Source organism: Nannochloropsis gaditana, assembly GCF_000240725.1.
Source record: "Nannochloropsis gaditana CCMP526 unplaced genomic scaffold scaffold331, whole genome shotgun sequence".
NCBI lineage: Eukaryota > Eustigmatophyceae > Eustigmatales > Monodopsidaceae > Microchloropsis > Microchloropsis gaditana.
The window spans coordinates 1-27,057 of NW_005803622.1; the positions used below are offsets into that span (position 1 = coordinate 1).

Below are 27,057 nucleotides of genomic sequence, written 5' to 3' on the forward strand. Positions count from 1 at the left end.
GGGGGGGGACGGGGGGAACAATGAGGACATGTGGCAATGTGCGTGGGCTTCGCCTACAAACTCGAGCGCATCGCCGTGCCTAGTGTCTTCTACGAAAGAAGATTCGGAAGTCTCGAACGGAAAGATGTAGAAGGAAGGAGAAAAAGAGAGCATCGCCCCCCAATCTCGCGGGCCGGATACCTACCAGTTCACAGACTGTCCCTTCTCGGTCTGGCAGGGAGGGGTGGTGAGGGAGCCCACGTAGTGCCAGAAGGAGTGGTCCTCGGGGAGGATGTCGTAGGCGTTGATCTTGTTCTTGGTGGCCAGGTCGGGGTGGTCGGGGTCTGCCTGCGCCTCGTTCGCCTGCAGGGTCTCAAAGAACGTGGAGGAGGCCCCGGGCGCGAGGAAGACGGAGAGGACGGCGATGTCCTTGGGACTGTCTACCTTGGCGTGGACGAGATGGACCTCCAGCGGCATGTAGGAGAAGTTGATGGAGTGCTCCGCGTTGTGGAAGTGGAACTGGAGGAGTTTGTAGTCGGTGCCCCCGATCTTGGCTTGGAAGGTGCACGTGTCAGGGATAACCACCTCCCACGTCCCCTCCTTGAACTCAATGAAGGCTTCGCACGTGTGCCCGGAGAAGGACATGGTCCCGTCCGCCTTGTCCATGGGCGTGAGGGTGGTGCCCACGGTTTGGATGTTGATGGGGCTGGAAGGCGGGGAAGTGGAGGTTCACAATGACATTAGGGAGGATGAGAGGGATTATGCAGGGAGCATTTGTCGAAGGACATGCGAAGAAGGAGGAATGGATAAAAAATACACAAGGTGGTATAATGACAAGGACACCGGGCGGACCTCTGTTGGTTTCCCTTCACGTTGGCGCAGGTGGTGGTCGTGGTCTCATTGATATGGATCCAGTTGTCGGGACCGCATCGCTCCTTCCCGTCTTCGGGCTTCCCGCAGCACCCGAAAGACTTGGCGTCCGCGTCGTCACAGGGTGCGTAGTTCACATTCTGTAAGAATTGAAGCCATGCAGGGTGAGGACAAGGCGTGTCTTCCTCCACAGAACACATGGGATTTCTGACGGAAGGTCTCACGGCCCACCCAACCAATGACACACTCCTACGTCACGGACTACCACTTATGTGTAACATACGCCATTGATCTGTATGCTTACAGGCAATCCATGGCACAATATGCCAGAAAGTGAGGAGATACGGAACAGGCCCAACCGGAAGATCGTATCCAGGATGGCAGGCCAAAGCGATCGTGAAAGAAAACACTACGAATGAGAAAAACTACTCACGTGGATGTAGCTCCAGGACTCCATCTTCTCAAGGTCTTCCATGCTTGTGGCAGCCTTGATCAGGGACAAGGGGGCCATCATGAGGGCCAGGCATGCTGCAGAGGTCGTGAAGATCTTCATGGTGTTCTGAGGAAAAAGATATATGCAGGGCGCGTGGCCAGAAAGCTTTCTGTCGATAGGGGTGATGGACAAAGAAGGCATCAGTACGTGCCCCCAAGACAAGAATAACTAGCAAAGGAAAAAATGATGCCATGGTGGTTCAAAGAGCAGTGAGGTCGCGTGCATTGATAGAAAAGTGTTACAACTCCCATTGAGGGTAACGCCATCTCAGCTACACCTGGCACAGCACGCGGGTAAATTGTACGCCGGCGTACATTACATCTGAAAAGGTCACAAACATGTGCATGGCAGGAGAGAAAAGAAAACACAAGGAGAAAGAGAGTTGCAAAGGAATGAGACACACAAACGGGTTGGATTGCATGAAGCCAAGTTATTTGCAGCAAGGGTAACACATGCACTCGCAAAAAAGATCGAGATCGTTGTTGCACTTGCCCACATTTTTCGGCCCCGCCTGATACGACGTAACAAAACTGTTCCATTTTCATCTGTTTTTTGAGCCGCAGTGTAGTAATCACTGCATTTTTGCATTTTTGTCACCTACTTGACAATTTTATACACGTTCACGGCATTCAATGCGCCAATAAGCAATGGCTTGACGCTGTTACACTCCTAGATACTCTGCCCAGACGTCTCCCCGAAACTGCATGGGTAGTCAAGGGATAGCGCCTTTTCGATTTCTTGAGGGCTGCACACGTGAGCCATATCTTTCGTTGGGCATTGATATCGGGCTAAATCACTAGGATGATTTTCTTTTAGATAGGGTAGGACGGTTTTGGAAGGACGGGCGGACTATTTGCTCGTTAAGACTCAGCAACGAAGAGGGGCGACCTCACGAGGAAGATACTCGCTAGTAGGCCGGAGGGCGTATAGAAATGCACAGCTCACGTGACAGGAACCAGTAACGCTCGCGAGTCGCCATAGCATGAAATGCACATGTTTTTTAAGTTTTTCTTTGGGTTCGTGGAGGTGTTGTGTGACAAAGTATACAAAGACATTTCCCTCTCAAGGTAGGGCATATTGGAACGTGTGGCTGTGATCCCAGCATTTTCCAGCCGGCCTCGGACAAGAAATGGGCCAACAGGCAGTTTTCCAACATCAAAGACTCAGTAATATTGCATAAAGGGAGAAATCTACCATTCGTGGCCAAATGAACAAGGAGACAAACATTGACGCGTGAGGTGCCCACGTTGCTTCGAACTCACGCATTTTTTCCTTCGTCTAAACTCACCTACCGAGGTCCCCTTCTCACTGTGAAGGGGTGCCCCCCTCACTGTCCTCGGGCGCCCCAGCCCTCTCTTCTTCGCACGACACTATTTTCGTGGGACATATCATATCCCCAGTGCTCAGACCCGCCGTATCGAGCCCATCAACCGCTTCAGCTTCGTCGAAAACCTGTACCTCACCCCCCCTTTCCCTGCCTTCTCCCTTATCGTCCCTGTTCTGATGGCCCTTCCCCTGCACGTCCCTCCCAATGCCGCCCAGGTCGCGCGACGCCTCCGTGTCCACCCTCTCCTCCCTTTGTTCACTCACTTGACCGGCGGCTAGGTCGCTACCCTCGGCACCAGCCAAGCGGAAGGGAAGGGCCTTCCCACGGGACGAGAAACACCGATCCGAGACTGATCCCTCCTTGCCCACACGTCCTTGCTCGGCTGTGTCCTTGACCCGTCCCTCTTTGCTTTCTTTTCTTCCCTCCTCCTCCGCCTCGCCCTCGCTCCACGCCGTCCGAGACTCGGAGACCTGAGTCCCTCCTTCCTGCCCTCCCTCCCCCGGGCCCCCGAGACTCCCCCCAACCCAGACTTCCTCCCCTCCCTCCTTCCCGACCTCCCTCGCTTCCTCCAACGCTGGAGCCTCTCCTCCGACCACATTCTTCCCCTCCCACCCCCTCTCCCACGACCCACCGTCTCCATTTCCACCTATTCGGTTGCCATCCTCATCACCTCCCCTGGCTATTCTCTTGCTCCTGCGCGAGTTCACGCCGGCTCCCTCCCAGCTCTTCTCCTCCTCCCCTCCCGCCTCCGACCCTCCTACACGCTTCTTCCCTGGACATTCCCTCCCGCCTCTCCTCCCTGCTTCCTTCCCTTCCTCCCTTCCTGCCGTGGTTTGGCTCGATGACGCCTCGCAGGACGCCTGCAGCGACGGAGAAGAAGCACTTTCTGGGCCATCGGTGCGGGCGGGCACGGGAGAGGTTTGGGCGAGGGACGGAGGGGGAGGGCCCCCGGGGGGGGTATCACGCGTGACAATGTCCCGCACAAAGTCGGCCATGGTGATCCAGGAAGGGGTGGAGGAAAGGAGATCGGTAGGGCGTCGACGGCAGGCGCGGTAGAGTGACGTGCGGCCCTGCAACAAGGTGTCGAGACGGGCCACCATCTCGACGCAGAGGAGGGACCTGGAGGGAGGAGAGGGAGGGATGGAGGGAAGGGGTGTTCACTCAGGCAACGAGTAGATGTTTGAAGCTAAGGGAACGTGCGGCGGGAAAGTTAAAAGGGGGCATGATTGCTGCATGGAGAGGCTCCTCCCCACCTTCCGCATTTTCACGCTCCTTTCCTTTGTTGCTTCTCCTCCCTCCCTGTCTCCTTTATGCTACCCTCCTTCCCATCCCATCACCCCCTTTCCGACCCGGCTCTTCGCCAAGTCCCTCACATTTTCATGGCCGCGTCCGCCAAGACAGGCATCATCTCCCCTACTTGCTCCGCGGTGCTGCTGTGTGTGCCCGCAGACCACCCCAGCAATTCCTTGTGCCGTTCCAGGGCGAGCGTGCACTGTCTCACCTCTTCTTGATAGGCGGTCAGGTCGTGCCGACGTTGGAGTTGAAGCTGGTCCAGTAAGGGGAGGAGGGCGGTGACGCGAGGGTCTTCCTTGCAGAGGGAGAGGAGACGAGAGGAGGAGTCGCGGGCGCGCTGGGAGGGAAGGAAGGCAGTGGGCACAATGGGGGTTGAAGCAGTGGTAGACAAGCGCACAGAAAGTCAGGGAAATTTAAGTGCGTGGAGACTTTGGGGGGGGGCTTAGAAGAGGGAGGACACTGATGACATACCGCAGCATGATCGGCTGCGACACGGAGGGAGTCCAGCAGAGAATCCAGACGGACGGCTAGGAGGGAAATCTGAACCAGGGCCTCCGCCTCCCTGTGTCCCAAACAATCAACAAGGTCAAATGTGATGGATGTGAACGCGACACGCGTCGAATTTACCATCCTCGGCGCCCGCGACGTACTTTTTGTTGTGCGTGTATTTGGCGATGAAGGAGAAAGGGACTGTAAGGAGAGCTTCTAACCCTGGAAATGCTTGCTGAGCTCCACTAAGGCCAGGATGTCCACCCTCTTCGTCGACCATCTGTGCATTGTAAAAGTGAGTCCAGCCTTTCCCGGCTTTTTATGAGCTTGGACTACCTCTATTTTTTGCAATCGTTGTTCCTCCGTAACAGCTGTATCCTCGCCCTTCAGTTAATTTTCGCGATAGGAGGTCGAAACTCGGAAACCCTGTTGCGAACTTCCACTTGCGACATGCCATGCGACAACCCAATTGCGGTGGGACATTGTTGATATTTAAAAAATCACAATTTACCCTACCGGACGTGATTGCAAGGTGAAGTAAACGAAAGCTGGCTTCAGGCGCCGTGGTAAGTCTGACTAGAAAGGATTAGTTCCTGTTGTTGGCACATGGCGGGTTCTGAAATTTTGCAGAAGTGCTCGCCTGTTTTTTTCCCTTTTTTTTCTGATTGAGTGGCATACATTGTAACTTGAGTCACTTAATGGATCTGTCGCCTTCCGAACTTTATTGTGAATTACAAGAGTTGTATTTTAGTTTAAGCGCGCTAGAACTCATGCCAAACATGGTTGAAAAGGCTCTTTCCTTCCGTCATTTGAAGGAACGGGCACCACAGACTCTAACGTCTACGTCTAAAAATGTACATATATATGTTTCGGGACCTGGGAACCGTCACGTATTTTTCGAATCCATTGAGAAAGAGACTACTAGCTTTTAAGGATATTTTAAAGCTGGATATCTAAAAGATGGAAATCACAACGCCTCAATATATCCATCTGTTCCATGCGTAGCTAATAATATTAAATTACTCTGATCATGTAAACTGAATGAAGATAATTGACAGATCAGATGGCGGGTTCGCTCGAGAGTCTCATACCCAAAGGCCGCCGAGATGGAAGTTTTTTTTGGTTCCAGGAACGCCAGGATGATATGTCGAATAACCAGAAAAAGTACGTCAAAGGCAGGAAACAGGCGAATTCAAGCCATTCTTTCGACAAATGTCAAGTATGATTACAATGCTCTAGGCCATTCTGAACAGCGGTATGCACAAAGCCCGGTGCGACGCATCACACTCTCTGTTTTCTCTCTCTCAAATGTACTGTTTTCATTTTCACGGCGTACCCCACAGAGAAATTTGCTCGACGTCAAAAGATTATTAGAAATGACATGAAAAAGTAAGATATTTTGGTTCACCCCAACGATAGATTTTGCAAAATATGTTCAAGTATGTCCTTATCACATCACTCATTCAATATATTCCTCCATAGTACTACAGCATCTCGTATATCTTTTCATGTCATACATAAGTCATACAAGATTTAATTTCTCAGTTTTGCTGGACTACTTTACTGAAAAGGTTTTTCTCATCTATAATTATATTGCCGGAATTAGGATCTGAAGAAGAAGAAGTTTTTTGATAACACGCTCAGACGACAGCGAGAAAACTTCCCCAATAAAAATAGCCTGATGCATTAAAATCGCTGAGATACACATAATATGTTGCATCTAATGCACTCGCGATATGCTCTTCATTTTTATCTTCCATCACTCGGGCGGCTGGCTTTCCATCTTTCTTGAGTAACGTGATTTTTCAAAGAAAGCAACGATAGCGTTTTGGGGGAGGAAAAACCAATTCATCAGACTCGATGACGCCTATATCAGTGTCGATGATCTCGTTCAGGTGTTTTCTCTATCTGCTTTCTGCAAGTCCATCGCCTGGAGCCCCAACCGGGTGGCTTCCATCCTTGCAACGACTTCCTAATGCACCGGAAAAGATCGAAAAGGTGGGGCCCAAGCCCCGTTCGGCCATCCCAGTAAGCATGCTTCAGCAAAAACAATAAAATATTTTTCTTCAATAACATGTCTGGCTACCTATGAAGCAATTTATTATTCTTTAGATTGTAAAAACATGCTCAATCCTTAACCGCAAGTTAAATTTGGATTTTCAAATTTACCGTTGAGGCCAGTTGACGCTTCTCTGAGAAGTAGCTCCTCGTTTCCGCGTTTATTGGCTGGAGGCATTTCTGTGTCCAACCATCCACTCTTTTTATTCATACATCCTCTTCGCTTTCCTGGTCAAATATTATAACTAATCATAGGAGAGCGCTTACCCGGCGGCCTCTGCACTCCTGTTTTTTCTTCAGAGAGGTATCTCATGCTCTCTGCGACATATCGGGGCGTCCTGGTCTAATCAGAGATTAAAATAATTGAAAAAGAGCAACCTTACCGAAAATGGTAGAGGCTTGGCTGCAGCGGTCGCGTGAGCCTCGTTTTTTCGCCGTGTCCTTCTCATGGCGATTTGGCTTCCTGATAGCCATTGTCATATTTATTTTTCTCGCCGAGGCGGGCAAGGCCCAGGGAGAGACTTTACCGCTTTACGCGACCAAAATCGCAAGCTCAAATAATGAAGAAGATACAGTTCAAACGCTTGCGATTGATGCGGACGGAAATGCGATTGTTGCAGGTAGCTTTCGCTCCGAAAGTGTGACGGTGGCGGACACCGCAACCCTGGCCAATCAGGGCCCGCCAGGCACGTCGGACGTCTTTGTGGCCCACTTCAAGGCCGATGGTTCCCTAAACTGGGCTGCAAACTGGGGTGGAAATCATGATGACGTCGTGGTTGACGTAGCGATGGACCCCTCCGGGGCCTCTGCTTATGTGGTAGGTGTTTTCAAGTCTCCCAAGATATCCTTTTCCCCCGTCGGGAGCGAGACAAACGACGACGTCCTGGAAAATATCATATACGACGCCGACACGTTACCAACCAATGTTTTCATCGTCAAAGTAAGCTCGGCGGGGAAAGTCCTCTGGCGCACCCAAACCGGGGATAAGAACATTGCCAGCGTGTCTGTGGACTCGGACTCTCAGCGCGTGTACGTGACAGGCACCTTTCCGTCCTACCTGGCCACGAGAAACGACGACGATACGTGGAAAGCCTTGGAATCATCCCTTCCACTTGGTGTGGTCGATGACGACATGACCGACGACGGTGGGCCGGAGGAAACGGGACCGGTGGAGCAAGCGGGAGGAAGCCCGTCCACCAGTATCTGGGCTGAGAACCCATTCCATAAGGAGGGGACTGCAACACCTGCGCCCGACGACGGCTATTCCACAGACATGTACGTGGACTACTATTCTTCGGTGACGGGCGAGCTGGTGGATGGCACGGTCTTTACTGGCGACTTGGATGAAATTCCCACGGACCTGGTGCTGGAGGCAGGGACGACGACTCCATTCGTGACCGGATTCTCCGAATCAGGCCGCGTCCGGCTTGCCCCCAACCTGGCATTGACCAACACGGACAGCCCCTTACCGGGCGACCACTACGGCTTCGTTGCAAAGCTCGACCCGACGGGAAAGCTGGTGGTATGGGGGAAGACCCTGGGGCTGGCGCTGGGCTCGAATCCCTTGCGGCTGGCCGTTGACAGCACCCGGACCACGGCACCGTGGACGATGTTGTACGTGACAGGGACTTTTGGCTCGCCTGAGATGATGGCCTTGATGGAATCGACGGCGGGACGGATCGGAAGCTCTCTTTTCCCTTCCCTGGTGCGCATGAACGCGAACACGGGCGAGATCGTGTGGGTGAAAGGTCTGCCGCCGCCCCAGCAGGTCGGTGTGGACTACACGGGTGCTATCACCGTGGCAGGCACCTTCAAGGCGTCTGTGTCGTTTTCCTACGACATCCCCAACCTGATTGCCCGAAGTGCCAACGGTGACATGTATTTGGCGCGCATGGACGGCCACAGCCAGGGGGAAGTCGTTCAAGTGGAGCGGTTTGGAGGCGGGAGCACGGGGAAGTATACGGTGAACGACCTGGCCGTTGACCCGGCTGGCAATGTGTACTGGGCGGGCAATTTTACCGGGGGTGCCATCAAGTTCGCAGACACCATGCTCTCCACGCCGGGGTCGGGAAACATTGACGGCTTCTTCGGTCGCGTCGCTCACCCTCTTCCCGGTCGAACGGCCGCCCCTCAGAAGGTCCCGGTGCCTACCATGGCCCCTACCCGCAGGCCTACCACACCGTCCCCCACGCATTCGCCCACCACCGTCGAATGGGCCAAAGCGCAGGCCTTGCTGACCAAGCCTCCTACCAAGGCCCCGACCCGGCGCCCTACCCGCGCCCCCACTTCTCGTCCTACCCCTCGCCCGACAATGTCCCCCACCGCCCAGTCCAACACCCCAGCCCCGTCATTCCCGCCCACCCAGAGGCCGACGCGGATGCCCACTCAGGAACCGGTTCCGGTGCGAAACACGTTGTCGCCCACCAAGGCGCCCGTCACGCCCTTGAGTATCGACAGTCTCTCCTCTGGCACGTTGCCCACGCTTCTGGACACGAGCGGGAGCAGTGCTGCGGTTGCAGGGACCAATGTTGACATGGTATTGACGTACGCTGGGTCTCAGACCACCATTTTGGAATTTCAACGGTCATTGTACCAGCTGTTTCGGCCGTACGGTAAGGAAGCCTGGGGCGGACGGGATGGCGGGGAGAAATGGGGGCAGCAGGGGGGAGAACACGCCAGACACTTGTGTGACTTTCCTACTCGGTGATTATAACTTTTTCCCCATCTATTCTTGATGCCCAATTTTTTTACCGGTGCAAACAGCTACGTCTTACGCCACCTTCATTCCCAGCGTGGCCGCCCTGAACCGGCGCCGCATGGCCGGTTCCTCCCCGATCACTCCAGCGTCCACCTTGTCCCTCCAGGAGCTCGAGTATCAAGCATCTCAAACACGCGACGGACGTTCCTACGAGCGATCGCTGAGAGTCAATCGGTGCACCGACACCAAGACCGCCAAGTTCAGCCTTCCGTTTTACATCGAAGCCAAAAATAGAGCTGCCACGGCCAAAATTTTAAACCTATTGGAGGATATGATCAATGGCGTGTCTGCCATGGACAGCGGCAGGAACATCTTCGACAACACAGTCCTGTGCAGCGTCAGCTACAGCGCACTTTCGGCCTCCCCCTTGATCCAGGCGGACGACAGCTTCGCGGCCCCTCAAATGGTCCCAGCGACATCGGGGGTCGAAACCATGGGCGCAGATGGCGCTGCCTGCCAAGACAAGAAAGGTATCCAGGCATTCAGTCTCATCATGGGGATAGTCTTGGGCCTCCTTGGTGTCATGCTCTCAGTGGGCGTGTTCTATGTCGTTCAAAGTCGCCGATTGCAACGCCCTGCACGGGTCACAGAGCCACAATCTCAGCCGCCGCGATCATTTTTTACGGGCTTCAAAGGCCTCACACCGAAAACAAGGGCGTCCCTTTCCGCCACGGGGAGTGGAGCCATTGCCTCCCCGGAAGAGTTAACGCGCCAATTGGAGGCAGAGAAGGAACGTTGGCGCGCTCGACACCAAACCGTACTGGCCGCGGAGCGAGGAAGGCTAAAGATAGAGCACGAGGCGGCCCTAGCGCACGCTGTCAAGGAGGAGGCCGATCGCCTCAAGCTGGAGCATTCTGAAGAGCTCGCTGCCGTCCGCCGTCATGTGGCCCAAGGGAAAAGGGAAGCCTTGCCTTTCGAGAAGGAGAGCTGGGAACGAGAACGGGACAGGATCATCGCTGCTGCGATCACCCGTGAGAAGAAGAAATGGCAAGCGGAGGAGCGAATGGATACAAAAGAGGCTGGATCCGACCAAATTTTGGCGGACGCTGTCAATGCAGAACGTCGTCGTTTAGAGGAGGAGCATGAGTCCCGCCTGGCCGAGGCGGAAGCCCGATGGCGCCAGGAGCAAGAAACTGCCGTCGCAGCGGCCGTGGCAAGGGCCGCATCGGAGGCTAAGAGACGACAGGGTAAAGAAGAAGGGAGAGTGGACGTGGCAACTCTTTTGGAGAAGGAGAGGAAACAGTGGGAGACAGAGCAAGCTGAAGCCTTGGCCGCCCAGAAAAAGTCCCTCAAGCTTCGATATGCCACCACACTTACGGAGGAGATGCAAAAATGGGAACGCGAGAAGGCATCACTCCTGGCTTCGCTGAGCGCAGCGTCGTCGGGAGATTTGGCCGGGGCAACGACAGCTGCCATATTGACAGAACGGGAGAAGCTGACCAAGGAGCACGAAACCGCTTTGAAAGCAGCCATGGCCGCGGAAAAAGAAAAGGGAAGACAGGAGCGGGAGGCCGAGCTCTTTGCGCAGAAAAACACGCTGAAACAACGTTACGGCCAGGCCTTGATGCAGGAACGAGAGAAATGGCGCCAAGAAGCTCAAGAAGCCATGGAGGAGAAACGTGCCGCATGGGAAAAGGAGCATGCTCAAAGTCTTAATGTACAGCGTAGTATTCTTGACCCCAACCATCCTGCAGGAATACGAGCGGTGATAGACGTAGAGCGAGAGAAATGGGTGGCGGAGCACGCCGCGAGCCTGGCGGCTGCTTTGGCTTCGGAACGCGAAGTCGCCAAGCAAGAGCACTCGACGGCATTACAAGCCTCTTTGGCAGCACAACGGAAAAAATTGACGGAGGAGCATGCCAAAAGCCTTGCTCAGGCGTTATCAGGGGCCGGGGTGGACTCCACAAGCCTTGTCGACGCACGGGCTCAGTGGGAGACGGAATTGGATGGTGAACGAGTGCGGTGGCAGCAAGAACATGAAGCCGCAATGCTTGCTCAAAAAAATGAGCTAAAGCTACGCTATGCTACGGTTCTGGCTCAAGAGAAAGAAAAATGGATGCAAGGATCCAGCCCCCCGCATGCTCCTTCAAGACCCTCGCGGTAAAAGAAAGAGCCAATGAATCCATGGTAAGACTTGCATGCTTTTCTTATACCACTACATTCGAGGAACCAGTAAGAAAATAGTGGAGGAATAGATAGCACCTGGGGGAAAAGTAAGGTGTAATGCTAGCTTGGTTTTGTGTCGTCGTCGAGGCTGGGAATGAAGCAAGCTTATTGGTTCGGTAGCGTTCTTCATAGTTGGCAGTACGTACGATTACCGCATAAATTTGTTGTGCAGTTCTGATGATTTATGCATAAATTTGAAGGCATGTGTGAGTCAGCCACCAGTAAGAGGAGGCAAGGAGGTCATCAAGAAGTTATCCTGTCTGTATGCCATCCATGTAACAAATACAATTCTATTTCTCAAATCAATATAAGCAATCCTAGTAGTAGTACTTGTTCAAGTCTAATATTGATTTTTTCGAAGGCCCATAAGTGTCTGTCTTGTCTGCGCCCCATATCTGTGCGCACTGTCGCTTTTTCGTTCAGAGCACCTTGATGACCGGGTTTTCAATTAACAAGCTTGGTAACACCGGTTTCGTCACATCCACGACCAATCCTTATTCTATTTCTATATAAAAACAAAGTTTTGAAGCGTATTGAATCTTGTTTCGAAAGACACGGCGTGTGAGAACTTTCAAGGGCATTCTACTTGAGCCACGCAAGTTGCTTGAATTTTTGAAAATTTTAAACGGGCGACTGCCTAGATCTCAACGGTCCCCTGGCTCCACCAGCTTATGTTCATTCAGTGAGAGCGAACCATGGACGAAGTACCAATTATAGGTTCACTTATTGGTAAAAAAAGGCTTTCTTGTGTTATTGGCACTGAATTCTACCTCTCATGCAAGTTTAATTGTATGGATACTGCTTATACGATGACATCGACACTTGTCGTATCGGAAACAGAGCCTGTGCACGCTCGAAGAGGCGGGGATAACTCTTGAAAGTGGAGTTTCACATGATTCAATCGGCTTTTGTGCTAATAATTATGACTTTAATATACTACAAGCGAATACGGATAAGGGGAGAAAAATCATCAGGGCGGCTTACTGCATGTACTCTGAAGTCACTCTTCGTGTGTGCGGGCTAGGATCTGCCGAAGTACGGTGGATAAGTATCATTGTACATCCCCAAAAACTCCTCCTTTATGTTTGTTTCCTCATGACATATGTGCTCATACAAAAAGGTACAGGGGCCTTATATAAGGTTTTATTCGAATAACAAGATCCCTGGCAGTCGTACACATTCAACGAGGAATCATTCCGTTCCTCGATTGATCAGCCATTTTATGCGGCCAACGGCGCCACCACGCAAGCATGGGTTAATTGCTAGTGTTTTCATCCTAGTTTTGGGTTTAGGTGCGACGCAGGCTCAGGCGGTAGCCGGCTATGCGCTCCGCATAAGTGGTAAAAAATGGGACGACACAGCAAAGGCCATGGCGGTGGACAAAGTGGGGAATGCCTACGTAGTGGGAGATTTTCATGCGGAATCTATTCAAATTGGTAATATGACTTTCAAAAATCAAGGCAAAACCGGCCAATCGGCCGACCCCTCCGCGGACAGTTTCCTCGCAAAAATCGATTCGTCGGGAGACTTGGAGTGGGCATTCGTCTTTGGGGGCGATATGGACGATGTCGTACAGGACGTGGTGGTGGATCCAGATGGTGGCAACGTGTTTCTTACAGGCACCTTCCAGTCGGAGGTGCTTACCTTTGGCGACGCAGGCCCCCCGGTGTACAACTTGATCTACGGCCTTGCTGACGAACCCGAATACAACACATACTTGATGCGCGTAGATGCTGAAGGTACGGTCATTTGGGTCACACAGACGGGGGACAGCGATGTTGGTAGCATAGTAGTTGATGCTGCCCGTGATTGCCTGTTTTTAAGTGGTAGCTTTCCGGGTGAACCACCGGTATCGGAAGAGAACGAGTCCAACTTTGGGTCGAAGTTCTCGGCAGGGCTCGAGGATGACGACACTGATGATGGCAGAGGGAGCGGGGAACTGATGGGCAAGAAAAAAGGGGGTGATGGATTGTTCAAGAAAGGCTCCTTGGATATTTATGTGGATCACTATTCCTATCGCACGGGCGATTTGATGTCGGGCGTTACGTTCACTGGGGATCGAGACGACGTCAATACGGACATGGCCATTCTACCCAAATCCTCGGCGCTCCTGATCACGGGATACTTCTACTCCGACGTCCTTACCCTCGACGAGATGTCCGTCCTTCGGAGCGAAAATCCGAACAAGCGGCGGGCGGATCCCACTGGTTTCCTCGCACGCCTGGACAGTATTTATGGGCATGTCATGTGGGGCCAGGAGGTCGGAGAGATTGCATCATCTCCGCCCTTACAAGTAGCCGCGGATGAAGCGAGTGAGTCCTTGTTTATCACGGGAAATTTCTTGGGTCGCAGCATTTTGGCGCGCAGCGACGGAAAGTCGGCGGGTTTGATCAGCCTGAGTCTTAAAACTGGAAGCATCCAATGGGTGAAAGCAGTCCCGGCGCCCGCGTCGATCGTCGTGGACTATTTGGGCTTCTTGTACATCTCTGGGACGACAACAAAGGACACACCTTTCGGTGCAAACGGAGGGCTGATCTCAATTGGTTCCGATGCCGGTGATATCTACGTGGCGCGCCTGCAAGCAGAGGATGGCACCATCCTCTTTGATCGTTCCTTCGGAGGTGAAGGAAAGCGGGGCGCATACTCCGTCGCGACCGTTGGGGTGGACGCAGAAAACAATGTCTATCTTGCTGGTAATTACAGCAAAGGAAGCTTGGTCTTGGGAGGACAGGCCCTGGACTCCCCGGGAACGGATGTGGATGGCTTTGTGGGCCGCGCCGTAATGGGATCAGAGGCTCCAGTGTCCACACTCGCCGGACCCAATCAGCCTGCGACTGCCCAGAGAACGAAGAAGCGAAAGAAAATTTTTGGGAAGTCAACCTCCACCAAGGCTTCGTCCAAGAATAGTGGGTGGTTTTCGGGGAACCTGTTCTCGCCGAGTTCGGATTCAGCCTCTTCCGCTGCTGCGCCGTTGCCTCCCACTCCGCAGGAGACGTCCTACGACCCCGATAGCCCCTCAAGCCCATCAAGCTCCTCTCCCAAGGCGACCGACACGAATGTCGCGCGTCCCTCCGCCACGACCCCAGCACAGAGTCTTCCCCCGACCTCAGGGCCGGTAGCCTCTCCCGCGGACAATCCTATGCCCGAATCTGAAACCAGTCGAACCCCTGTCCGGATCCCCACCCATGCCCCCACGGGACGCCCTCCACGCTTCCGACTCACCTGGGCCCCAACTCCCAGCCGCCCCCTGGGCCAAGACCCTCTGTATGGTTCCAGCGAGACTGCTACCTACTCGGACGTCACCGCCACGACCGGAAGCCAGGCGGCCATCTACCCCTTGCCACCAGGCACGACCAACGACGACGCCGCTCTCCTCTCCCTTTTGGGCAGGGGCAAGGTGGCCTCAGGCGGGGACGACGTCCTGCGAGGCTGGGACGTGGACATGGTCTATGCGGGCCCGACCACGGACGTCTCGGCCTTGCAGACCGCCACCTACAACGTAGTGAAGCCGTATGTCACGTCCTTTGTCAGCCTCCCTGTCAGTCGTCTGGGCAGCGATCGGCGGCGCCGTGTCCTCTTGAATCAGCGTGTACTCCCCGATGATGCCTGTGCCAACCCCGAGGCCCCCAAAATCCACCTTCGTTTCGCCTTGCAATGCTCCTCCGATGCGGATGCCGCACACGTGCAAGACAGCTTGGCCCAGGTGGCCAGGGGCAACCTCACACTCCGCTCCGGCCGGCGAACCATCCCGTCCAGCTTGATCTGTAGCTTGAACGTGACCTCTGCGCCGGTGCCCACTCCCAGCCCCACCGCGAGTCCTCAAGAGATGGTCCCCAAAGAGAGTCCTAGAGCGAAGCCCTCCAACTCCACCACCCTTATCCTCAAGGACGGGTCGAAGAAGGAGCCTCAGACTAAGGACCCACCGAGCAAGAACGTGTTGGGTATAAGTCTTGTGGTATGCCTCCTGGGCTTGGTGGCTTTGATGGGGGTAATGGGGTACCGTCAATACAAGAGGGATCGCGTGATCCGGGCAGAGAACGACCGGCGAGATATGGAATGGCTGCGGGCACGCAAGGAGCAGGCCAGACAGGACGGGAAGGAGCTTCCCGAAGACCGGAAGGCCACGCCAGAGACAAGAGGGACGCCAGTCTCTGAGAGACAGCTGCCGGTCTCCTTGACCCTGGAGGAGCTATCGTTGGAGAGGGAGGAGGAAGGGGGGCCTTGAGGAGGGGGGGAATTGTAGGGGGATGTCTACCTTGTGCCTGACGTCCCGCGGGGTCTGGCTCTCACGGAAAAAGAGCAAGCCGGTGCAGCGCCGTCTCTTTTCACGGAAGATTGCCTGGACTACCACCAATTTCCCACAGCACGGGTAGCGCGGAAGTGTACATGAACTCGACTGTGACGTTCTCGGAAGGTGGTCTTTGGAACCCGGTCTCGAACTCACGGGAATAATTAATTAAGTAAATAAGCATGCGGCAGACCCGAAAGCACGAAGTGCTCGGTAAATCAGTATGTGTACGCTTCGGCAATGGTTGAGAAAATATTTTCTTGAAAGTCAAAGTGGCATGCTTGCGTCGTCTGTTCGGTTATTTTTCGGAAATCGGAAGCTAGGCAGAGTACAGGATACGTTTTTACATGCTAAGTTCATCTTCACATCATTTTATATATTTTTCAGCCCCTCGGTCTCAAAGACAATCGGCCCGTTTCCTCACGCAGTGGCAGAAACGGGCTGTCTTGGCCTCTCAGAAAAACAGGTGACAGATTCTCCCACAGGACAGAACTGCCTTTCAAGGCCACAAATGGCTTAGTACCCAAATGACTGTTGTCAACTCCTCCTCGTGAGAATTGTATTGTAGGCGCATTTGCCGCCAAAATACAAAAGAAGACAAAGCTACCCACAGAGATGACTAGGGTGATCCCTGTAGGGAATATCTGTCGCGACGCTTGCAAACGCAAGGCGTCATTGATGGCCACATTGGCGGCAACAATTGCTGCGATTGCGAAGGCGACGATAGGGTACGTCCAAGAGATTCCAAAAGCTACAAATAAGCAAATAAAGCTGACAACGGCCGACATCACCTCGATGCGAGAACGAGCCTTCACCCAAGCTACACCGAGAGGAGAACCAACGATCGGGCGATATGAATTGTTGTAAATGTGGAAGTTGGCACCAAGGAAAGGATCAGAATCAAAAATTCATTTGACATGTTATTATGATATCACAGATTTCGTCGGGCATGGACACATAACGCAAAAAACGACAAACCTCCCCTATAGCTTTGGGTAGCAAAATCCGTGATTAAGCTTTATCGTGATCAAGTACACTCGTGTCAATGCAGTTTTTGATACTTACATGCCGATTTAAGAAACGTATCGCAGGCAAATTTCCCCTCAAAAAAAAAGAAATAAGGATAATACGAGGAACAAATAGACTTACCCAGAGTACCGGCAAACGTGATGAGTATTGCGTACCCCAGCAGCACGTAGCGACCGGCCTCTGCATCGTAATACGCGGACCCCATGGCTTTATTGTCTGTGCACGCAATGATGGGGTGTAAGAGGTCCATAATTACGCGAGGGGATGATAAAGGAGTTGGAAATGTCGCTGAGCCGCCCGCGGCCATGGCCTTGTGGAAGACCTCGCTGAACGCGCCGCGGAAGTATGTGTTGTAGCTGACATCGATTTAATTCACACAACTCCCCCCCCGTCTTCGCAAGGCAGCATTTCCGTGGGCTTTCCTTCAAATGATGGCTTTGTCTGTGTCTCACAGCGCTGGGATGTTAAATGCATAGTAAGAATACGTGCATGCGCTTAGCACGGACGGTTTTGAGGGAAATGCCATGATACCTTTCCATTGCTTTTGAGAGGCGTTATCACAAAATGTTTGCCTGGTATTTCTTTTCTACGTAATTGCTCAGTTAGTGGGTGCGCTCTGACACGATATCTTCCCTCACAGTGCTTTCATTAAACTACAGCTTGGTACAAGAGCCATGGCTGCCAGGGATACTGGTACCATGGAACAAAATGTGGACATACAAAAGCATCTTTCTGTGGGCAAAAACCCTCGCGGTATACCCACGGCCACCTTTATCGTAAGTATGCTGCTCTCGATGCATGGCCTGATTACTTCACTCGATAACTGAAGCCGCCACAACCCCTTTCTACAACGCGCTTTCTCACCTGTGCGCAAAAGGAGGACGTGGGAGCCTTTCTACAGACCTTGGGGGGAGTGCCAGTGGAGACTGCGATCGGGGCTTTCAATGAACTTTACGGGTAAGGCAGATATTAAGGTTCAAGAAGAAGCAAGGGTGGGGAATGAACGATAGTTATAACCTAATCTTTTAGTGATCATAGTATTTCATATTTTCACCTTCCTCTTGGTGTGGTTCTAACTTCCTTCAATCGGGTCGCTCCAGCAAATGTAAAACTTTAGAGAATAGCTTGGGCCGCGTCAAATTATCTATGAAGGCCAAGATACCGGAGATTGAAAAGACATTGGAACTCGTTCACGTCCTCGAAGGAAAGCAAGCAGAGGGGGAGGCCCTGACTACTCACTACAATTTAGGTAGGATGATTGGTACCTTTCTCGCATCTTCCCTCTACATGTACTCATCCGGTTTCTACCATTTCTTTACCATGGGATCTTTTTTTATAAGCTGATACTATCTATGCAAAGGCTGAAGTTGCCTGCCACGGCCGTGTATGCCTCTGGCTGGGCGCGAATGTCATGTTGGAATACTCCTATGAGGAGGCCAAAGGAGTTCTGGAAACAAGTCTAAGGAATGCCAAGGAAAAACTGGTAAGCCGTAACGTATCCTCCGCCAAAAACATCAATCTCCTGGACAGTATGGCTTTATCATATGCCTTAATCCGTCCTCCTTTCTCAACGCCTTCTTGTTTAGAAAACAACGAATGAAGATTTGGAACATCTGAAGAATCAGACAACTACCATTGAAGTGAACATGGCGCGGCTCTTTAATTACGATGTGAAAAGGAGAAAGGCGCTTCGGCAAGAAGAGGGAGCCGCAGACAAGACCGGCGGGGGGAAAGGGAGAGGTAACGGAAATCCGAAATAAGGCAGCAATAGCATGCACATTGTATGGTTTGAAGGAGAAGGATGTATGATCTGCGCAACGTGACTTTAAATTCAGCAAGCAAATAATATCAAAACAAGAGAAATACATCGCATCTCGAGAGGGATGCATGTTTCGTTTAAAAGGGTCTTGCGTCTTACTATATTGAGTAATACATAGTGTTTTGCGTTGCCTCACAGACAGGTGATGATATGATGAGATGCAGGAGGTGCTCGGGATGCCAGCGATGGTGCGAGCAGCGTGACGCGTCGAACCTGGAGGAGGTTGGACTGATTGAGTTTCTTTTCCCGTGAGATGACTATTCCATTCAACAGTGAAATGAGTTTTGTTTAATGAAGCCTAAGAGGACAATGATCGTTCCTAATGCGCAAGCGGGCAGTTCAACAGGAAAGAGGAAGTAGTCTCTGGGCTTGGACATCAATTACGTTTCGACATGCTCATTGTGGTGATTAAAGAAAGCTCAACCCACCAATTAAGCGATTGAACGTGGTCCCGATGCTTTCAAGTTATAGTACACCCTATCACCTATTGCTCTGTGGTATTCTCGATATTATGTTTACTATTTTTAGGTTCTTACGTTCTCGAGGTACAGCAACTGCCTAACTGCTCTTAACGGCTGAGGTTCAAGGAGAAAGACCGGCCCTGGGCTTTAAAAGAACACACTTCGGTAAATAGGCTTATTCCACAGATCAGCCTGTTTACAAATTGATCGTCTGAACATTTACAATGATATTTTGTTGCTATCAAGTTTTGCACGAAGTTCGCTAGCCCCTGTAATCTGGGCTACCTGAGAACTCACGACCGTTACTAAAGCGACCAAAAACCGCTCGATCCATCAATCGCCACTTTCCCATATCACCGTGTCTTTCCCGCTGTCATGACAGATCGAATGCCTTCCTTTTTACTTGGAATGATAATGAATGGACTGATATGATGGTTTGTGATACTCAGTGCTCGCTGTCGTCGATAGGGCGGGTTTAAAAATATATTGCGGACTTCAACACACGATTTCATCGATCCTTTTTCCCTTTACTATAAAGGTGACTCCTCTGTTTATACCTGAAGCAATATAAACCAGAATGGACGAGGAAGAAAATAACATTAACAATGATGAGGAAGTGATTGCATCTTTTCCGGGTCTGAAGCCAAGCCCAAAAACTCAGCTCCGCGCTCAACTCAAAGAGGCCTCGAAAGCTCTGATGATGGAGCATGAATACATCCACCGGCTGGAGGAGGCACTGGCTGCTCATGGAGTCAAAGACTTTGAAGCATTACGGGAAAATCTTGGACATTCCACTTCAAAATTTTCGTCTTTTCAACTGCATAGCCCACACTGTCATCTCCACGAGCATTCTTCAGGACTAGCATCCCGGATGATCCCGACAGCCCCCTCCTCCCCTCCTCCTCCGGAGCACCTTCCAACGCTTGGAAACAATCTTTCCTACTCTGCAGCTGGTTCCATGTTGCAACACTACAGGAGTCCTAGCCAACTGACGCGGCCCGACTACACTGAGATCTTCGACACATCGAACTGCGTCCATCCTCCCAAGCTAATCCGCAGCGAAAGCGTCTATGCTCATGCTACTGAGGTCCGCTTCGATGATCTAAACTACAGTGTACAACAGCAAAGTACTAGCGGAACCACCCTCACGGTGGGAGCACAATGCCTGAAGATGTGGTCTTGGCCGTTCACATGTTTGTTACGTAATAACCAGCAGCGACAGCAAGCGTCCTTTCACATATTGAAAGACCTTCGGGGCGTGCTGCTTCCGGGCCGTCTTACCCTTCTCCTCGGCCCGCCTGGTTCTGGCAAATCCAGCTTTCTCAAGGCCCTGGCAGGACGCGTGAAGCGGACCCGCACGTCGGTGCTGAAGGGCCGCGTGACGTACAACGGGGATACGGCGGAGTCCCATCGTTTTTCTTTACCCAAGGTGGTGGCCTTCGTTTCCCAGGACGACTGTCACGCATCCACTCTGACCGTTCAAGAAACGGTGCAATTCGCCTACGATTGCATGAATGGCCCGCAGGCCAAAATCGGGCTTCCATCTCGTCTCCGGAACCCTCTGCCTTCCCACCGGGAATTGGCAAAGCACCTCCTCCAAGAACAAGAGGCGGCTTCCTCCTCCTCAGCACCGTCCGCCTCCATCTGTGCCCCTTCCTCTACCTTGGGGGTCCGAGCGCTATGGGGCCAACAAGAGGAATGGGAAGGTCGAACAGACGTTGCGGGTCCTCGGTCTTTCTCGGTGCCAGCACACCATTGTCGGGAACACTTTGTGTCGCGGCATCAGCGGCGGAGAAAGAAACGGTTGACTACGGCGGAAATGACAGGCGGGCAGGTCAATGTCCTTTTGATGGACTCAATTTCCACGGGATTGGATAGCGCCGCTACTTTTGACATATGCAAGACGCTGTCCGGCTGCACCCGGGCGTTACAGGCCAACATTGTCGTCTGCCTACTTCAGCCCCCGCCCGAAGTCTTCGACCTCTTCGACGACGTTATCCTGATGGATGCAGGGCACATTGTGTACCAAGGCCCGCGGGAGCTCATTCTTGACCACTTCGAGAACTTGGGTTTCCGCCGGCCCCTCCGTAAGGACGTCGCCGATTTCTTGGTGGAGGTGACGACGTCTGCGGGGGCAGAATTCATCATTCCGGCCGCGCAACGCTACGCAGCTGGAATTCCTGACCCTCCCACCAGCACAGAAGAATTTGTGCGGGCCTTCCAAGAGACGGAAATTTACGAACACATGATCGATAATTTGGAACGTCCTCCCTCCTTCGCGCCCTGGCTTCGGCGGCAGCGCTGCGAGTTCAGCAACGGATGGTTCCGAAGTACGTGGTTGTGTCTCCAGCGTCAGGCTCGAATCACATTGCGAGACCGTGTCTTCCTGCGCGGGCGGATCATGCAAGTTCTCCTCATGGGGGCGATCGGCCGGAACCCTCTTCTACCAATTGGATGCGCATGATTGGTCGGACAAGGTCTGCATGCTCTTCTTTTCCCTTATGTTTATCACCTTGGGAAATTTGGCCACCATTCCCACGGTCATGGAGCAACGCGCCGTCTTTTACAAGCAACGGGACGCCGGTTTTTTCCCGACCTCGTCCGCTGTGGTGGCGCAGATGCTTGTCCAAATCCCCATCCAGTTCGTAGAGACGATGGTTTTCACGTCTCTTGCCTATTTTTTGTCTGCCTTATCACGGGCGGACTATGGCGCTTTTTATCTGACCTACGTTCTGGTCGCTTTCTCCACCGCTTTGGGCATCGGACAAATCTTTCGCCTCGTCGTTCACTTGGTTCCCAGCCTCGCCCAGGCACAGCCTATTTGCTCCCTCTTTGTCTTACTCTTCGTCGTCTTCTCTGGCTTGACCATTAAAGGAGAGGACATACCATTCTATTGGACCTGGTTGTATTGGATCAATCCTCTGGCCTGGGGTCTTCGGGCCTTGGCCGTCAACGAGTTCTCCTCGCCCACCTACAGCCAGCACATCATATATCCCCCGCCGGTCCCCAGGGCCATCCCCTGTGACCCCCGCAGGCCGGAGGCATTGTTACAGTACACCGGTTCCAACGGACCCTTCCAATGTCTCTCCGAGGGGGAGATCTATTTGATAAACCTAGGGTTTAAGACTAAGCGGGACTGGATTGTGTACGGAGTCTTGTTTTTACTTGCCCTCTGGAGCGTCATGTTGATGCTGACCATGTTGGCCATGCGTTTGATCCGATGGACAGGACAGGGGGCCGCTCCCGTGCCTTCCGCGGCAAAACGGGAAGAGCTTGCTGCTACTGAAGATGAGAATCCTGGATACAAGGAGAAAGACCTCAACGAGGGCCCCGCGGTGGGGGCGTCGGGCGCAGGCTATGATGCCTTCTCGTATGAACTGCTGTCAGACGCGGATCCGGAGAAAGCTTTAGGCCATCAGTCGATGGGGCGGCGCCCGAAACATCCCACAGGGGATTCCTTGACCTTTCAGCCCATAACCCTTGTATTCAAGCACATTTGGTATTCTGTGGAGCTGCCCAAGCCCCAAGGTGGAGGCAAAGAACGCGTGGAGCTGGTCAAGGGGGTGACCGGGTACGCCAGGCCAGGTTCCTTGACCGCATTGATGGGGTCATCGGGGGCGGGGAAAACCACCCTCCTCGACGTGTTGGCCGGGCGGAAAACCACGGGGTGCATCATTGGCGAGATCCTGGTGAACGGTTTTCCCAAGGAACAGCGGGCTTTTTCGCGGGTAATGGGTTATGTCGAGCAAACAGACGTGCACTCCCCACATTCCACCGTCCGGGAAGCCTTACTTTTCTCGGCGACTCTACGGCTACCCTACACACAAGTGACGGCCGCACAACGCGAGGTTTTCGTGGAGGACATGCTCGCATTGCTGGAATTGAGTGGGATTGCCGACCGGGTGATCGGCGAGGATGCAGGATCCGGACTGTTGATGGGGGAGCGGAAACGGGTCACGATCGGTGTGGAGTTGGTCGCAAATCCTTCTGTGCTCTTCTTGGACGAGCCCACTACCGGACTTGACGCTGCCAAAGCTTTTGAGGTGGGTACGAATGCGGCGCCGGAAAGGGACAGAGAGAGTTGGGCACGGACGGACTATGTATTCCTAGGGAGTAGGGCAAAGTATGGGATTGCTTGATCTCTCTACTCGCACTCTAGGAATCCGCTCAGAGCAGCCCAACATCTTTCGCGGTGACCAGTCAGAGGTCTCAGCCTTCGTCTCTTCCATGTCTGTGCTTGATTATTCGCTCTTTTCCCTTCCGTCCAGGTCATGCGTTCCGTGAAAAAAATTGCAGCCAGCGGCCGCTCGGTCCTCTGCACGATCCATCAACCGAGTTGCGCAATTTTTGAAATGTTCGACATGCTCCTGCTCCTCCGACACGGGGGTAGGACGGTGTACTTCGGTCCGTTAGGCAAGCGGAGCAAGGATCTCATCAATTATTTGGAGGCAGTGCCAGGCGTGATACCCTTGCGCACCGGGGGTGTGAATCCGGCAAATTGGATGCTGGAGTGCATCGGCGCGGGCATTGAACCGGCCGCCCAACCTCTCGACTTTGCCGAATATTACCGAGACCACGCCTTGGCCCGCCGGAACGAAGAAATTTGTGACAGCCTGAGTCGGCCGTTTGACTCCCACGGGCATGGTCTCGAACCCATTGCCTTTGACAGTCGCTACGCGGCGCCTTTGAAGGTACAACTCCGGGCATGCATGGCGAAGGCAATCAAGAACTATTGGCGGTCCCCTAATTACAATTTCACGCGCATGTTCATCTCGGTCCTGGTGGCCGTAGTCTTTGGATCCGTCTTCCACGACAAACCCTACGACACCGAAACCGACATCGTCGGTCGGGTGGGCCTTATGTACCTGTCTACGTCCTTCGTGGGCATCGTGAACATGATGAGCGTCATGCCTGTGATGGCAAAAGAACGCGCGGCCTTCTACCGAGAGCAAGCCAGTTCGATGTACAGTGTCTTCGCCTACGGGGTCTCCTACGGCCTGGTCGAGCTGCCGTACATCTTCGTGAGCACGGGGCTGTTCATCAACGTCTTCTATTGGTTCATTGGACTCGCTGCGGAGCCTTTTAGCAAATTTGTTTACTATTGGGTATTTTTCGCCCTTTACATCGTGTGTTTGGTCTTCATCGGGCAATTCCTTATTTGCTTGCTGCCCAACCAACAGACTGCGCAGGTGGCAGGCGCCTCCATTGCGGCCATCATGAATCTTTTCGGCGGGTATTTGTGCACTCCCAGAACTATCACCCCGTTTTGGAAGTTTGTGTATTACCTTGTGCCGTCACATTACATGTTGGAAGGGCTCGTCATGTCCCAATTTGAAGGCGATTCGACGCCCGTGCAGCCCATCTATGGCCTCCAAGCCACGCCTGCGGACCAATACATCTACGACCACTTTGGGGGGGAGTTTACTTATGGTGCCAAATGGAAGGACATCGGCGTCCTCCTTTTGTATATATCGTTGCTGCGGATCGGCACCTTTGTTGTGATGACCTTCGTGCGCCACATCAACCGGTGAAATGCACGGTGAAGAAAAAATAAATTTGGCAAGACTGCGTATTTTACGTTTGAGTAAAATTTTCTCCACCGAAAAGTAAAAATTTACTACCTCCGTGAAAACACGTGGGTTACAAAGATTATTTTTCTTGTACAAATATGCTTAAATTACAGCCTCATGGCCTTGTATCACACAAGCAATTTATGTGCGGGTCTGTACATACACTTACATTCTCATGGACTTCCTTTCCCTGCCCGCGCTCCTCTCACTCCTCCTCGAGCACTTCCAAAGGTGTACTGAACAACAAACCATCCCTTCTCTCATCCCTTCGCCTCCTCCCTCGTCCTTCTCTCCTGTCCTCCCGTCCCTCCACCCTTTCATCTCCACCAATCGTCAATTCCACAGGGCTGCCGTACAACCGCGCGAGGAAGACCAATCCCATGGTCCCTAGCATGGCCGTCGCGGCCGTTTTCCAATATGTACGGGTCAAATGTACCGTCGTGACCAGGTAGCGGAGTCTCTTGCCACGACGCGTGCTCTCAAAGGCCGGGTAGTATACGGAATCCCGTCCTCTCTCCCTTTCTGCCTGGGGGCCGGCGCCCCCCGACAAAGAGGTGAGTTTGTTGGGTAAGGCATAGGAAGCAACCATGAATTTCTTCTCCCCGGACAAAGGGGTCGATGGAGCGTGAGAGGAAGATGGCAGAGAAGTGGGGGCCGGCGGCAAGGAGCTGGGAGAGGTGGATGCGGGAGTAGGGGGGATGGCCACGTGCGTTGGAGGACTCGATTCGTCAGGGAGCGCTGCGGTTCCAGTGCCCGTTACAATCGATCCAGTGGCCGCCGATGCCGCCGCCCTAGCCCGGGCCTGACGGGCCTCAACCCGGATGGCACTGCGGCGTTCCACGGATTCGAAGAGGCGGAAGAGGGCCTCGCCAATCTCAGCGGCCGTCTCGCGGGTCCTCCAGACGTCCGGGAAAGACTCGACAATCCTCTCCCCTTCCTTCCCGCTCCCCTCCCACCCGTCCTTCACCACCAACGAAGCTTCGAAGAGTTCCATAAGATTCCCAGCCACGCTTTTGCTCAGGCTTCCCGAGGCAAAACCCACCACGAGGAGGGTCAGGAGCGGGTCTTGTAAAGGGCGCCAGCCATGCAACACCGCAGCCGCCACGGCCAGGAGCAAACGAGGGACCACCCGGGCATGCAAGAGCGCCTCCAACTGTTTCAGTTCTTCGTCGCTGTAGCCGGTCCGAAACCAGCGGTTCTGGATCACGTTCTGCGCCAAGGCCTCCACGTCCTCCGCCACCACCACCATGCGTCGCATCACTTCCCGTTGCATGTCTTGGAAACTCGGAACGTCCAAGCTGTTCTCCGCCGAGCCTTCTTGTGCGGCCAATACCCGGGCAGCTTCCTCCTCCACCAAGAGAGCGGTGCTGTTGACGGCGTAGATGGCCCATTCGACGGCGGTGGGGGTCATGAGTTGATGGAGGCCGTGGCGCACCAATTTTGTGACACGCTTACGGGCCACAGATAAAAGGACGTCCGCTTCTGGCGATCGGCTTTCATAGTGCTGCAGAAGCTTCTCGAAGCTAAGGAGCGTGGAGCCAAGGGAGCGGTCCAACGTCCGCCGGAGCGCGCCTAGATTTTGCTCCATGGTAGGGACCTCGATGTCGATCTCTTTCAATAAAGTACGGGTACCGCGGGCAAGCCGTTGGAAATCGTCGGACTGTGCTATGTCCTGAACTTTGTTGAAGACCTTCGAGACCCGTTCCCAGGTAGATTTGCGAGGTTTTGGTGGAGGTGCTTGTGATGAAGGGTGTTCAGAGGCATGTGTGGGAGTCGCGCTCACACACACAGGGCTGGTGCACCTGTCAGGCCTTTGGGAGACTAAGATTTGCGTGGGAACATGGGTAGACTTATGCATAAATGCAAGCGGGCGCATGTGGTGGTGCCATGGTTGTTTGGAGGGGCTTGAAGTGGGCCTGTCGTCCGGCACTGGGAGGACGCGGGCATCCCTCGCAGCGGCGGCCAGAGAAAAAGGACGATGCACCAAAACACCAAGACAAAAGGCGAGACACAGGTGTGGCTCACATGGTCCCAGTGCTCTGGATCTCCGTCTACCGGAAAATGGAGGCATCGTTGCTTGTCTTGGCAGCATGAAGAGAGGGAAGGAAGTCAAGACTCCTATTTATGATCCGGCAGTGGCCAGATCTAGCTAAGGTCACGAGCTTCCTGAAAAGCCTGGAGAAACGTGCATGACAACGACTCGTGAGGGTCTTGTACACAATTATCTCAAAAAAGAGGTTTGTTCGAAAAACGACAGAGTGCTATTCATCAAAAGCGTTCGAGGCAGGGAAGTGTAGAGAGAATGGTTGAGGGCAGTCAGCGTCATGTCAAATGGATAAAGTAGTCCATGCTGGACGCATTCCTTCATCCCTGCCCCAGACAGGTCACCGTCCTCCAGTCCAATGCCTCAGATTACCCAGTCTTTCACACAGTGACAGCTTTGGTGGCCGTGTTCAC

The 27,057-nt window shown here is 53.2% G+C and overlaps 5 protein-coding genes across 5 annotated transcripts, besides 1 other annotated feature; 4 read left to right on the forward strand and 1 right to left on the reverse strand.

Moving 5' to 3' along the window:
* Positions 1-4,187: 4,187 nt before the first annotated feature.
* Positions 4,188-4,731, reverse strand: NGA_0396700 (uncharacterized protein; the record flags this gene model as incomplete). The annotated part of the gene is made up of 3 exons (XM_005854977.1): positions 4,188-4,253; positions 4,434-4,524; positions 4,613-4,731. The coding sequence occupies 3 exons, from the start codon at positions 4,729-4,731 to the stop codon at positions 4,188-4,190; spliced, it is 276 nt and encodes a 91-aa protein (XP_005855039.1).
* Positions 4,732-6,827: 2,096 nt separating this feature from the next.
* On the forward strand, positions 6,828-11,756 carry NGA_0396300 (cell surface). Its single transcript, XM_005854973.1, has 2 exons — positions 6,828-9,121; positions 9,273-11,756. The coding sequence occupies exons 1-2, from the start codon at positions 6,898-6,900 to the stop codon at positions 11,369-11,371; spliced, it is 4,323 nt and encodes a 1,440-aa protein (XP_005855035.1). The 5' UTR covers positions 6,828-6,897; the 3' UTR covers positions 11,372-11,756.
* Positions 11,757-12,874: 1,118 nt separating this feature from the next.
* Positions 12,875-15,658, forward strand: NGA_0396400 (exported nucleotide-binding protein; the record flags this gene model as incomplete). The annotated part of the gene is made up of 1 exon (XM_005854974.1): positions 12,875-15,658. The coding sequence occupies one exon, from the start codon at positions 12,875-12,877 to the stop codon at positions 15,656-15,658; it is 2,784 nt and encodes a 927-aa protein (XP_005855036.1).
* An 809-nt stretch (positions 15,659-16,467) lies between these two features.
* Positions 16,468-16,509: a sequence feature (Short protein (NGA_0396800, EKU21325.1) was converted to a misc_feature.).
* Positions 16,510-17,386: 877 nt separating this feature from the next.
* Positions 17,387-18,367, forward strand: NGA_0396600 (prefoldin subunit 3; the record flags this gene model as incomplete). The annotated part of the gene is made up of 5 exons (XM_005854976.1): positions 17,387-17,526; positions 17,580-17,707; positions 17,851-17,999; positions 18,091-18,233; positions 18,281-18,367. Exons 1-5 carry the CDS (start codon positions 17,425-17,427, stop codon positions 18,365-18,367), a joined length of 609 nt encoding a protein of 202 aa, XP_005855038.1. The 5' UTR covers positions 17,387-17,424.
* Positions 18,368-21,513: 3,146 nt separating this feature from the next.
* Positions 21,514-24,561, forward strand: NGA_0396500 (atp-binding cassette superfamily; the record flags this gene model as incomplete). The annotated part of the gene is made up of 3 exons (XM_005854975.1): positions 21,514-23,077; positions 23,190-23,263; positions 23,299-24,561. 3 exons carry the CDS (start codon positions 21,514-21,516, stop codon positions 24,559-24,561), a joined length of 2,901 nt encoding a protein of 966 aa, XP_005855037.1.
* Between the last annotated feature and the right edge of the window lie 2,496 nt (positions 24,562-27,057).

Coding starts and splice junctions, on each gene's coding strand:
- NGA_0396300 (XM_005854973.1), top strand. CDS start 6,898: ATGGTAGAGGCTTGGCTGCAGCGGTCGCGTGAGCCTCGTTTTTTCGCC. Junction 9,122..9,272: donor CCAGCTGTTTCGGCCGTACG/GTAAGGAAGCCT, acceptor CGGTGCAAACAG/CTACGTCTTACGCCACCTTC.